This window comes from Monodon monoceros, unplaced genomic scaffold (genome assembly GCF_005190385.1).
Source record: "Monodon monoceros isolate NGI ecotype Baffin Bay Population unplaced genomic scaffold, NGI_Narwhal_1 Super_Scaffold_22, whole genome shotgun sequence".
NCBI lineage: Eukaryota > Metazoa > Chordata > Mammalia > Artiodactyla > Monodontidae > Monodon > Monodon monoceros.
The window spans coordinates 13,101,986-13,114,598 of NW_021703779.1; the positions used below are offsets into that span (position 1 = coordinate 13,101,986).

At 42.2% G+C, this 12,613-nt stretch overlaps 1 protein-coding gene across 1 annotated transcript in view; it reads left to right on the plus strand.

Annotated features, from left to right (window-relative positions):
- The first annotated feature begins 11,078 nt into the window (after window positions 1-11,078).
- Window positions 11,079-12,613, plus strand: part of BMX (BMX non-receptor tyrosine kinase) — a 49,344-nt gene continuing 47,809 nt past the window's right edge. The window contains exon 1 of the mRNA XM_029240701.1: window positions 11,079-11,229. Coding sequence (XP_029096534.1) covers window positions 11,227-11,229 — 3 coding nt within the window. The 5' untranslated portion in view covers window positions 11,079-11,226. The remainder of the gene's footprint in view (window positions 11,230-12,613) is intronic.

Below are 12,613 nucleotides of genomic sequence, written 5' to 3' on the forward strand. Positions count from 1 at the left end.
GCAGGTGTCTCCAAAGAAAATAGAAGCATGGGCTCTCTGTCTGGCACTTGGCAGACCTGGGTAAATACTTCTGCCTTCTCTACCAAAAAGTTCAATGTTTAGCCAATAATTGCCTGAGCCTGAAACTCAAGTTATCACTCTTCCACCTTGAAATCTTGTGGATTCTGCTCCTATTTCTCTTAAGCAGCAATATATCCAGTGCTTCCCATTTTGACTGCCACCATCCATCTTCTGATAGCCAAGCCATTCTCCACGTCTCAGGGAAATGGAATAACCGCCTAAAACCTTCATTGCCCTCAAGAGAAAGTCCTGTGATGTCGTTAACCCAGCCTCACCCTCAGCATGCTGACACTTGCTCAAGGATGGACACACACACACACACACACAGCAGCAGCAGCAGCCCCTCTTTCCATTATGCTCAACTTTTTTAGGCTCTCGAATGTGCATTCACTCTCTTGTCAACTTGCTGTGCCTCTGCCTGGACATTTCTTTCTCCTTGATCTGGCCTATCGCCATTCATCTTTCAGCTCTCAGTTTCCACATGACTCCCTCTAGGAAGCGTTGCCTGTCTGTCCCCTCAAGTCTGGGTGAAAAGTTTGACTTGGCAGTCATCATGACTACACACTGTTGACCAGAGTCATCATTTCTCCTCCTTTGGAAGATTCTATTTTCCTAAGATGGCTGCAACAGTATCTCCCATATACACTTTTCTTCTTCAGTGTGACCCTGACACTCCCCCCATCACAAGTGGAGTTTACTTCTCTTCCTCTTAAGTCTAGGCAGGGCCTTTGGCTGCTCTGACCGATGGAATATGGCGGAAGGGGCAGTGTGCCACTTCTGGGCGTGGCTCTGAAATGGCCTGCCAGCTTCTGCTTCCTGCCTTTAGGAAACCAGCTGCCATGTAGGAAGAGTGAGGACTCTGAGATCAGCTTTGTGGGAGAAGCCCACGCCATGTGGAGGAGAGGTCCTGGAGGAAGAAACGCCATGTGAGGAAGGAGACAGAGGCCAAGGACACTGTGGCACCAGACATATAGACAAACAAGCCATCTAGGAAGTGGCTCCTCCAGGCCCAGCTGCCCCAGCTGATGCCACGTGGCTAAGACATGAACACCCACCTGTGTGCTTCCCAACTTCCAGACCCACAGACTTGTGAGCAGATAAACATGGTTGTCTCAAGCCACTCAGTTTCCAGGTCATTTGTTTCATGATAATAGATAACTGGAAAATATGCTTTTATGCGAGAAAACAGATGAGGTGGATTTTCAAAGCTCTGTGGGCTAAAAAAAAAAACTCTTACAAATATTTACTCTTTCACTTTGAGAAGATAAACAAAATTGATAAACCATTAGACAGACTCATCAAGAAAAAAAGGGAGAAGACTCAAATCAATAGAATTAGAAATGAAAAAGGAGAAGTAACAACTGACACTGCAGAAATACAAAGGATCATGAGAGATTACTACAAGCAACTACATGCCAATAAAATGGACAACCTGGAAGAAATGGACAAATTCTTAGAAAAGCATAACCTTCCAAGACTGAACCAGGAATAGAAAATATAAACAGGCCCTGAAATTGAGACTGTGATGAAAAATCTTCCAACAAACAAAAGCCCAGGACCAGATGGCTTCACAGGCGAATTCTATCAAACATTTAGAGAAGAGCTAACACCCATCCTTCTCAAACTCTTCCGAAATATAGCAGAGGGAGGAACACTCCCAAACTCATTCTAGGAGGCCACCGTCACCCTGATACCAATATCAGACAAAGATGTCACAAAGAAAGAAAACTACAGGCCAATATCACTGATGAACATGGGTGCAAAAGTCCTCAACAAAATACTAGCAAACAGAATCCAACAGCACATTAAAAGGATCATACACCATGATCAAGTGGGGTTTATCCCAGGAATGCAAGGATTCCTCAATATATGCAAATCAATCAATGTGATAAACTATATTAATTGAAGGAGAAAAATCATATGATCATCTCAATAGATGCAGAAAAGGCTTTCGACAAAATTCAACACCCATTTATGATAAAAACCCTGCAGAAAGTAGGCATAGAGGGAACTTACCTCAACATAATAAAGGCCTATATGACAAACCCACAGCCAGCATTGTTCTTTTTTTTTTTTTTTAACATCTTTATTAGGGTATAATTGCTTTACAATGGTGTGTTAGTTTCTGCTTTATAACAAAGTGAATCAGTTATACATATACATATGTTCCTATATCTCTTCCCTCTTGCGTCTCCCTCCCTCCCACCCTCCCTATCCCACCCCTCCAGGCGGTCACAAAGCACCGAGCCGATATCCCTGTGCCATGCAGCTGCTTCCCACTAGCTATCTACCTTACGTTTGTTAGTGTATATATGCCCATGCCTCTCTCTCGCCCTGTCACAGAATCGTTCTTAATGGTGAAAAACTGAAACCATTTCCTCTAAGATCAGGAAGAAAACAAGGTGGTCCACTCTGACCACTATTATTCAACATAGTTTTGGAAGTTTTAGCCACAGCAATCAGAGAAGAAAAAGAAATAAAAGGAATCCAAATCGGAAAACAAGAAGTAAAGCTGTCACTGCTTGCAGATAACATGATACTATACAGAGAGAATCCTAAAGATGCTACCAGAAAGCTACTAGAGCTAATCAATGAATTTGGTAAAGTAGCAGGATACAAAATTAATGCACAGAAATCTCTTGTATTCCTATCCACTAATGATGAAAAATCGGAAAGAGCAATTAAGGAAACACTCCCATTTACCATTGCAACAAAAAGAATAAAATACCTGGAATAAACCTACCTAAGGAGACAAAAGACCTGTATGCAGAAAACTATAAGACACTGATGAAAGAAATTAAAGATGATACAAGCGGAGAGATATACCATGTTCTTGGATTGGAAGAATCAACATTGTGAAAATGACTATACTACCCAAAGCAATGTACAGATTCAGTGCAATCCCTATCAAGCTACCAAAGGTATTCTTCACAGAACTAGAACAGAAAAATTCACAATTTGTATGGAAACACAAAAGACCCTGAATAGCCAAAGCAATCTTGAGAAAGAAAAACGGAGCTGGAGGAAGTCAGGTTCCTGGACTTCAGACTATACGACAAAGCTACAGTAATCAAGACAGTATGGTACTGGCACAAAAACAGAAATATAGCTCAATGATACAGGATAGAAAGCCCAGAGATAAACCCATGCACACATGGGCACCTAATTTACGACAAAGGAGGCAATAACATACAATGGAGAAAAGACAGCCTCTTCAATAAGTGGTGCTGGGAAAACTGGACAGCTACATGTAAAAGAATGAAATTAGAACACTCCCTAACACCATACACAAAACTTAACTCAAAATGGATTAAAGACCTAAACGTAAGGCCAGACACTATAAAACTCTTAGAGGAAATAGGCAGAATACTCTATGACATAAATCACAGCAAGATCCTTTTTGACCCATCTCCTAGAGAAATGGAAATAATAATAAACAAATGGGACCTAATGAAACTTAAAAGGTTTTGCACAGCAAAGGAAACCATAAACAAGACGAAAAGACAACCCTCAGAATGGGAGAGAATATTTGCAAATGAAGCAACTGACAAAGGATTAATCTCCAAAATTTACAAGCAGCTCATACAGCTCTATTTCAAAAAAAGAAAACAACCCAATCCAAAAATGGGCAGAAGACCTAAATAGACGTTTCTCCAAAGAAGATATACAGATTGCCAACAAACACATGAAAGGATGCTCAACATCACTAATCATGAGAGAAATGCAAATCAAAACTACAATGAGGTATCACCTCACACCAGTCAGAATGGCCATCATCAAAAAATCTACAAACAATAAATGCTGGAGAAGGTATGGAGAAAAGGGAACCCTCTTGCACTGTTGGTGGGAATGTAAACTGATACAGCCACTATGGAGTGAAGTATGGAGGTTCCTTAAAATACTAAAAATAGAACTACCATATGACCCAGCAATCGCACTACTGGGCATATACCCTGAGAAAACCATAATTCAAAAAGAGTCATGTACCAAAATGTTCATTGCAGCTCTATTTACAATAGCCAGGATATGGAAGCAACCTAAGTGTCCATTGACAGATGAATGGATAAAGCAGATATGGCACATATATACAATGGAATATCACTCAGCCATAAAAAGAAACGAAATTGAGTTATTTGTAGTGAGGTGCATGGACCTAGAGTCTGTCATACAGAGTGAAGTAAGGCAGAAAGAGAAAAACAAATACCGTATGCTAACACAAATATACGGAATCTAAAAAACAAAAAAGTTATGAAGCACCTAGGGGCAGGACAGGAATAAAGACTCAGACGTAGACAATGGGCTTGAGGACACGGGGCGAGGGAAGGGTAAGGTGGGACGAAGTGAGAGAGTGGCATGGACATATATACACTACCAAACGCAAGGTAGATAGCTAGTGGGAGCCAGCCGCATGGCACAGGGATTTCAGTTCGGCGCTTTGTGACCACCTAGAGGGGTGGGATAGGGAGCGTGGGAGGGAGGGAGACACAAGAGGGAAGAGGTATGTGGATATATGTATATGTATAGCCGATCCACTTTGTTATAAAGCAGAAACTAACACACCATTGTAAAGCAATTATACTCCAATAAAGATGTTTAAAAAAAAATTTACCCTTTCAGAAAGCGGATCTGTTCATTTAAATGTTAGTACCAAGGCAAGCAGCCATCCAGTAAGATAAAAATTTATTAAACTACACTTGAGAGATGAAATGTTGCATCCCACTGGCCAGAGCAGTAACCTCTGATGCACGGATGTCCTGAAAGTTTTCTCTGTTACATGTAGCATTTAGAAGGACAGCTTCCTAATACAAGAAAACAGGAGAGAATGGCATCGCTGTGCATTTTCACCCACTTCTATATTGGACTTGCCATACTCTTGAGGATGCTTTCAGTTTATCACCTTTTCAGAACCTCCCCTGGGACTCAGAATCCCCTCCACCTCTGAAACTGAAACAGGCAGAAGAGCTTCCCTTCCTTCTTGACTTTGGGAAGCCAGTCATGGGGAGAAGCTAAGTCCAAGGGTGTGCATTGTCAGGGTAAGGCAGGGAAGTCTGTTTGTGGGCTGCTGCAGAAAAAAAGAACAAAAAAGAGCAGACCTGAAAAGCCAGAAGACTTAAAATGAGGAAAAACAAAGGTAGGGGGCAAATTGTTACAAAGAGAATATGCAGCAAGTAATGTTTCACTGTAACAAAGCTGGCTTTTGAGATGAGAAATGTGACTTCATACATGGAGCTTTGAGCACTTTTCACACTGTCATTTGCCATCCAGTTGGAGATGCTAAACAGGCAGCTGGATATATGAGCGTGTAGATACGGCATCAATCGCTCAATGATTCCAAGTAACACCGTTATCCTTGAAGACACTCATATTATCAACATATTTTATGTGACCTTTTTTTCCTTTTTCATTCCAAAATTTTATTTTCTTCTCCTGGATGACTGACTTTCTTCTCAAAAATATACTTTATAGAAATATATGGACATCTTATACGTTTCATCATTTGCAATTTTTTTTCTCCTTCAAGCAGTCAACTCAAAAAGTCTTTCTTAAAAAAAAATCTTTCTTGCAGATTGATCAGGTTTCGGTAATTTGCCTCCCAGGGCATGGTAAATGCTGTTCATTAAATGACAAATATCTTTAGAATATTCCATATTAGGGACTCAGACTCTCTGGACCCAGGAAATGTCTCCAAGTAAGGGACTGATTATTTTGTAAACATTCATTTATGAAGGGCATTAATGTGCTTGTGGTCAAGGACATCCAAAAATATCCAGAGAAGATGTGTATACGTGACTCCTGTTTCCACCCTCATGAGAGCAATCTGCATGGATGTGGTCTGGCCCATCGGCCAGGGTTCTGACCCAGAGGCTACATGTGATCCACCATTGCATGAAACACGTAATTGTCCTTCCCATGGGTTTTTGGCAGCGTGCCAGAAAAGAATAGCTTATGACCCTCTCTCTTGAGCCACAGAACTTTCCTAGAATTCATCACATGCAAAACATTCTCAGCCCTGAAAGGCCGATTCATCTCTGAACCAGGGAAATGGAGAAATGTAGGTGAATGATACTTACCTCAGTTATCCTGATAACCTTTCTCAGTTTTCAGCTTGTGTAAGACTGTGTCTTCTGGCCAAATGAAGGCTGCTTTCAAGATCACAGGGTTGAAGTTAAAAGGCTAAAAAACAAATATCGTATAGTAACGCATATATGTGTAATCTAGAACAATGTCACAGATGAACCTATTTGCAGGGTAGGAACAGAAAGGCAGACGTAGAGAACAGACGTATGGACACAGGGTGGGAAGGGGAGGGTGGGATGAATTGGGAGATTAGGTTTGACATAAATACATTACCATGTGTAAAATAGCTAGCTAGTGGGAACCTGCTGTATAGCACAGGGAGCTCAGCTCAGTGCTCTGTGATGGCCTAGATGGGTGGGATGGGGGGTGGGGATGGGAGGGAGGTCCAAGAGGGAGGGGACGTGTGTATGCGTATGGCTGATTCACTTCGCTGTGTGGCAGAAACTAACACAACATTGTAAAGCAATTATACTCCAATAAAAAGAAAATAACTAAAAATAAAAGGCTAATTTGAACTATCCTCGTTGATGTTGTGTACTCTGAGGTGTTCACGTATGAAGTCCACTGGTGTCTGTGACTTACTTTGAATGCAGCAAAAAATAACAGTAACAGTAGTAATACCAATAAGGTGGACTGATGGATGGATAGAGGGTGGATAAATAGACAGATGACAAAGCAGATATAATAAAATGTAATTGTAGAATCCAGTAGTGTATGGGTGTTCACCATACTTTTAAAAAACTTTTCTGTATTTTGAAATTATTCATAATAAAGTTTTGGGAAAAAAATCATTTGAATCGAAGTGGGAATCGTAGCTGTAAGGGCTCCATAAAGATCTCCCCTCTGCCTACTTCCTTTGCTTCCAACTGGCACCTTGTACACAATACAGTTCAGTGAAGATCTACTGAATTGAGCTGTTGAGCTAAATTCCAAGCAACTAGATCACTTCCATAGCTGGCAGGATTCTTCTAGAGCATGAGTTGGCAAATTTTTTCTATGTAGGCCAGATAGTAAACATTTGAGACTTTGTGGGCATATGGCCTCTGTCGCAACAACTCAACTCTGCCGCTGGAGAAGGAGGGCAGCCTCACACAACACGTGAACGGACGACCGTGGCTGCACTCCAATAAATCTTATTTCCCGAAACAGGTGGTAGAAATAGTTTGCCAACCCCATCTAGATCTCAAGTCCTTACCTTCTGCTAGAAAATAGGAGTGAAACTGATAAAATGCCAACAATCTGTGTAAAGATCGCATGGATGTCGGGAAAAGGCACAACAAACCCACACAACAGGGAATTCCCTGGTGGTCCCTCACAGCCAAGGGCCCAGGTTTGATCCCTGGTCAGGGAACTAAGATCCCATAAGCCATGCAGCATGGCCAAAAAAAAAAAAAAAAAAAAGAAAAACAAACAAACAAAAAACAAACCTTTCTGTGTCCACCCTCACCCTCCACTCACAATCTCCTTTCATGAAGAAAAACCTCGGGTTCCACCATTGAACCTGAGGTTTAATATGCAAGCATCCTTAGGAGAGGTGACACATTCATCTTTGATTCCAGTTAAGTGTAAACTATTCACATCAGATCCCAACCTCCAAGTAGATTATTTCAGCACCAGGAGACATAAGAGCAGGAGGTGACGGAGTGACGCCCCCAGTGAAGAGATCCCCATGAAAAATGCTCAGGCTGTAGAGTGAAGCTATCAGAGCCCTTGTGGGCTTACCCCTCAGGGAGGAGAGACAGATATTAAAGGTAATAAATAACTCAATTATGTAGTCAGTTTTAAGGTGTTAGGTGCTATGAAAAAAAGAAAAAGTAGAGCAGAGTAAGGGAGATTGGGAGTGCTGGGTGGAGCGAGGTGTGGTAGTAACAAGATGGTCTAGGTAGGGCTCATTAGGAAGATGCCATTTGAAGCAGAGCCTGGAGATGAGGAAACGAACCAGTCAGATGTCTGTGATGGTTTGCCAAGTAAAGGAAACAGCCTGGGCAAAGGCCCTGGGGCAGGTGGTGCTCAGAATACTGTAGGAGTGGCAATGTGAGGTAGAAGAATCATAAGATGATGTTAGAGACAGTACTAGGGGACCAGAAGAGGGGGAACCATTGAAGAGTTCAGACAGGAGGAGTGGCCGGCTTTGACTTACATATGAAAGCATCATTCTGGCTAGTCAGTGGAGAACAGACAGCAGGCGGCAAGTGTGGAAGCAGGACGAGCAGGCAGGAGGCGAGCACAATATTCCAGATGACGGATGGTGGCAACTTAGACCAGTAGGTAGCAGTAGAGGTGGTGAAAAGTGGCCAAATTTGGGATATATTTTGACAATATGGCTAACCATATTTCGTGATGGATCAGATGTTGGGTGTGAAAGAAGGGTAAAAGTCAAGGGTGATTCCACATTCTTTGGCCTGAGCAACTGGAAGGCTACACTTGCTCTCAGCTGAGAAGGAAAGCCTGTAGGAGGAGCTGGTTTGTGGGGTTAGTCGGGAGGTCACCTTTGGTCATGTTACATTTGACATGGTTATTAGATATTCCAAGTATAGATGGACAAGGTGACAGTCGAATACAAGTCTGGAATTCAGGGGAGAGGACCTGGCTGAAATTTGGAACCATAAGTATATAGATGGTGTTTAAAGCCATGACTCAAATGAATTTTTTAAAGTAAGAGAAAAATAGACGTCACTCGAAGCCAGAAGAAACACGGACAGACACATTCTCTCTTCCTCCCTCTCCCTCTCTCTCTCTCTCTCTCTCTCTCTCTCTCTCACACACACACACACACACACACACACATACACACACACACACACATAATGGATCCTATCAGGTTCTTTCTTGTTCTAAAAATGTGAGCACTACTGCTCCCAACTGAACAAGCTTGTTTACATCGTGAAGCCAAATCGCCCCATGCTGCAGCCCTACACAAACCTGTTGCGTGCTAAAAGCTCACGCAGAGAAGCTCAGAGAAAATTCCTATGGGTCTCCCTGGGTAGAGGTGACAACGCACACCATAATCCGAGCAAATTAAATCACATAATGGAAACAGTGGGTTGCCACAACAAGTTAGAATTGGACTGAAGACATGGAAAATACAAAGCCCAAGAAAAGTTCCGGAGAAGTAGCAGAGGAAGTGAATGAATAGAATAAATACATAAATCTGGGACATTTTGACTCAGAGGAAACCACTCCTCCCAGCTGCCCCTGAGCGTTTCAAGCCGCAAGAAGGGATGAGAATCCCAAGAGGTCGTGCCTAGGTGTTTTCAGCGTTCTGCCACGTCCTCCTCTCCTCCCCTAAACTGACTTTTTATTCTAGAATTGATCTTCAGCCATGCTACCATGTTCAAACCGCAGAGTAAATACAAATCGCCATGTGGGAAAGGTAGTGAATTAGCAGAGTGTAGAATTAATTTATTTGGCCAAGGTGCTTTGCCACTGTCACTCTGCTTCACCATCAATTTCTCGAATGACTGCCTACTTGATTCCTAGAGGATGGAGACCTATGTGGAATCCATCAGTGACTTATTTGCTATCAGGGTGTAATTTCTCCTCTTTTGAATTGTTCTGAAGGACTCTGTCGTTCCCCAAATTCCAGTTTCAAATAGAAATATTTATTTTTCAGACACTCTACTGTAATTAAATCTTTATTTGTAGTCCTTCCTCCACTGGACATAAGCCTCCTGAAGATGTGCGCTGCCGCTGTTCTGTTTACTGCTGTGTCTCTGGACCTAACAGAATGCTTGGTAGGTGGTAGGTTCTCAGTAAGACTGAACGAATGAATAGAAATGATGCTCACCCTGTGTCCACTCAAAGGAATACCTCTTTCAAAGTCAGGGGCTTCACCATCCTCTGCCCACCCAAGATTTCATCACAACACAGACGTTTACAAATAAGTTTAAGTAGCCAACAATTTATAAGCTAATATAGTGTGTCAATGCATGCCAAAAGGATGATTTTCTCAGCCATCCATAGCTGAACCTAAAATAAGTCATTAGACTTATTACAGATTACATACAGTCAGTGTGCACTGGAGAAGATGGTAGAATGAATAAAGCCATGATATTATGACTCACAGACATAGAAAACAAACTTATGGTTACCCTAGGGGAAAGGGGGGAGGGATAAATTAGGAGTTTGGGATGAACAGATACACACTACTCTATATAAAATAGATAAACAACAAGGTCCTACTGTAGAGCACAGGGAACTATATTCAATAATAAACTATATTTATTATTATGCTGTAATAAACCATAATGGAAAACAATTGGAAAAAGAATATATATATATATGTATGTATAACTGAGTCACTTTGCTGTACACCTGAAACTAACACAACACTGTAACTCAAGTATACTTCAATAAAAAAATTTTTTTAATAAAAAATAAAGTTTAAAAGTTGTGATGTCATAAATCATTAGAGTGATCATCATAAATCATTCAAGTGATAATCACATTCTTTCACTGCACTTTTGGGGCATGGTACGTGAGCCACACCCATCTCTCTTCCATTTCTGGATTTCTTAATTTAAGCTGTGGAAATGTGCTCCTTTTCCATCATTTGACAGTCCTTCTCGCTCATATCCTCTCTGACCTCCCTGGGTCCAGTGTTGAGTTGAAGTTTCCATTGCTTATTCTCTGCACACTTTGGCGTTACCTCATGGTTTCCTGACTCGTGTGAGAGAAGTCAGCATCACAAGCGGGCTTTTGCCGAGATGTTTTCTCGTCCTTTCCAGCGCAGAACTCTCCAAACAAAGAGAGGTTATCACATGTGCCCGAGAGCTGCCTGGGAAAAGCAGGAGCTGTAGTTATCAAAGTTGGAACCTTTATGAAATATGCTTTTGTCTCCGTTTTTGTTGCGCTCAATCAGGTCAACAAGTATTGGCTAAGTGTTGAGCGCGGTTTCCTGTGGGATTGTGTAAGACCTTGCAGGACAATAAACGTTTGGGGGGCACTGAGTAATGCAGCCATTTCTGACCCAGCAGCTGGGAAAATGTGAGGCAATTTGCGGCTGCTGGAAGGAGGACAGCTGCGGCTGAGTCCCTACAAGAGCAGAGCGACCTCACCGCGTGGACCCGGGCAACAGAGCCAGGCAAAATGGTACGTGGAAGGGCAGGTGGCTCTACAGCGTCATGTCCTACAGGAAAATAGGTTCGGATCTGGGTGTTGTAGAGCCTGAAGTTCACAAACTTGGGGGGAGGGGGATGCTTTAAGAAAAACAGTGCAAAATTATGAAGGTGAAATTGCTGGGGCTCCTCTGGGGGCTTTGGATGGGACAATGTCATTCAGGGGCCTGCTATAGAAGAGTCACTGGAAATTCCCTCCTAGCTCAAGATCTCGTTCAGGGAACCTGTCAGGTTGTGTGTACATCACCATCAGCTTGATCTAGCTTTGTGTCTATTCCTCTGCTGATTTTCTCCATACTATTCTTAAGCCGTTGCCCTTTGAGGACCTTTCTTTATTTCCCCTTTATTTACTTTTTTAATTGAAGTGTAGTCGATTTAGAGTGTTGTGTTAGTTTCAGGCGTACAGTAAAGTGAGTCAGTCATACATATATATATATACACATATTTATAAAAATCTATCCTTTTTCAGATTTTTCCATTATAGGTCCTTCTGTGACTTTTCATATTGGCTTTGTAATTGCTCCCCAAAAGACAAAAAAAAATGTTAGTCATGCCTTCTTTTACTTATATGTGCTTTATGATGGTTTTTTTTTTTTTGCTACGAATATTTATTCTTAGCTTCCTGAAGTCTCCCTAAGTCAGGGGCCTGCGGGTATTCTAGATGGAGGTAGAAAGATGGGAGGGAGGTGAACCACACAGTTGCAGCCACATACATAGAATTCTGAAAGTTCTCGCAGACCATGATGGTTTCACTGGATTTAAAAAGTAGTACAACTATAATGTGCTCTAGGTCATTGCTTCTCCAACTCTGACGTGCACATAAGTCACCTGGTATCTCACTAAAATGCAGATTCTGATGCACTAGGGCTGGGGCGGGATCTGAGAGTATGAATTTCAAACAAGCTCCCAGGGTATGCTGATACTGCCTGTCCGTGGGCCACACTTGGAGTCACATCCACGTACTTATTCGTTAGAAATCGGTGGCACAAATACACAGTCAAACTGATTTTAAGGTAACCAGTCCCAGGATTGCAAGGCCATAACAGAGCCACGGAGCAGGTACTTGTTGACAAGAGAAGGCGTGAGGTGTCTTCCCCTCCCAATATCTCCTATCCCCAGGGGGCTGGGGGAAGGAGGGTGAGGACTAAACGTTTAGGTTGAGGTCATCTCGTTGTCTCCAGTTTTTACACTTTGCTATGGTCTTTTTAAAAACTTTGCCTACAGAGTGATGAGGGGAAGGGGTGCAGGTTTCTAGAACATCTACTAGGGTGCTAGGCCATAGCATAGAGACAGGCCAGGGATCTGAACCCCCAAAATATTGGTGCTTTTGTCCACACCAACCTGTATCCTTAGCAGTG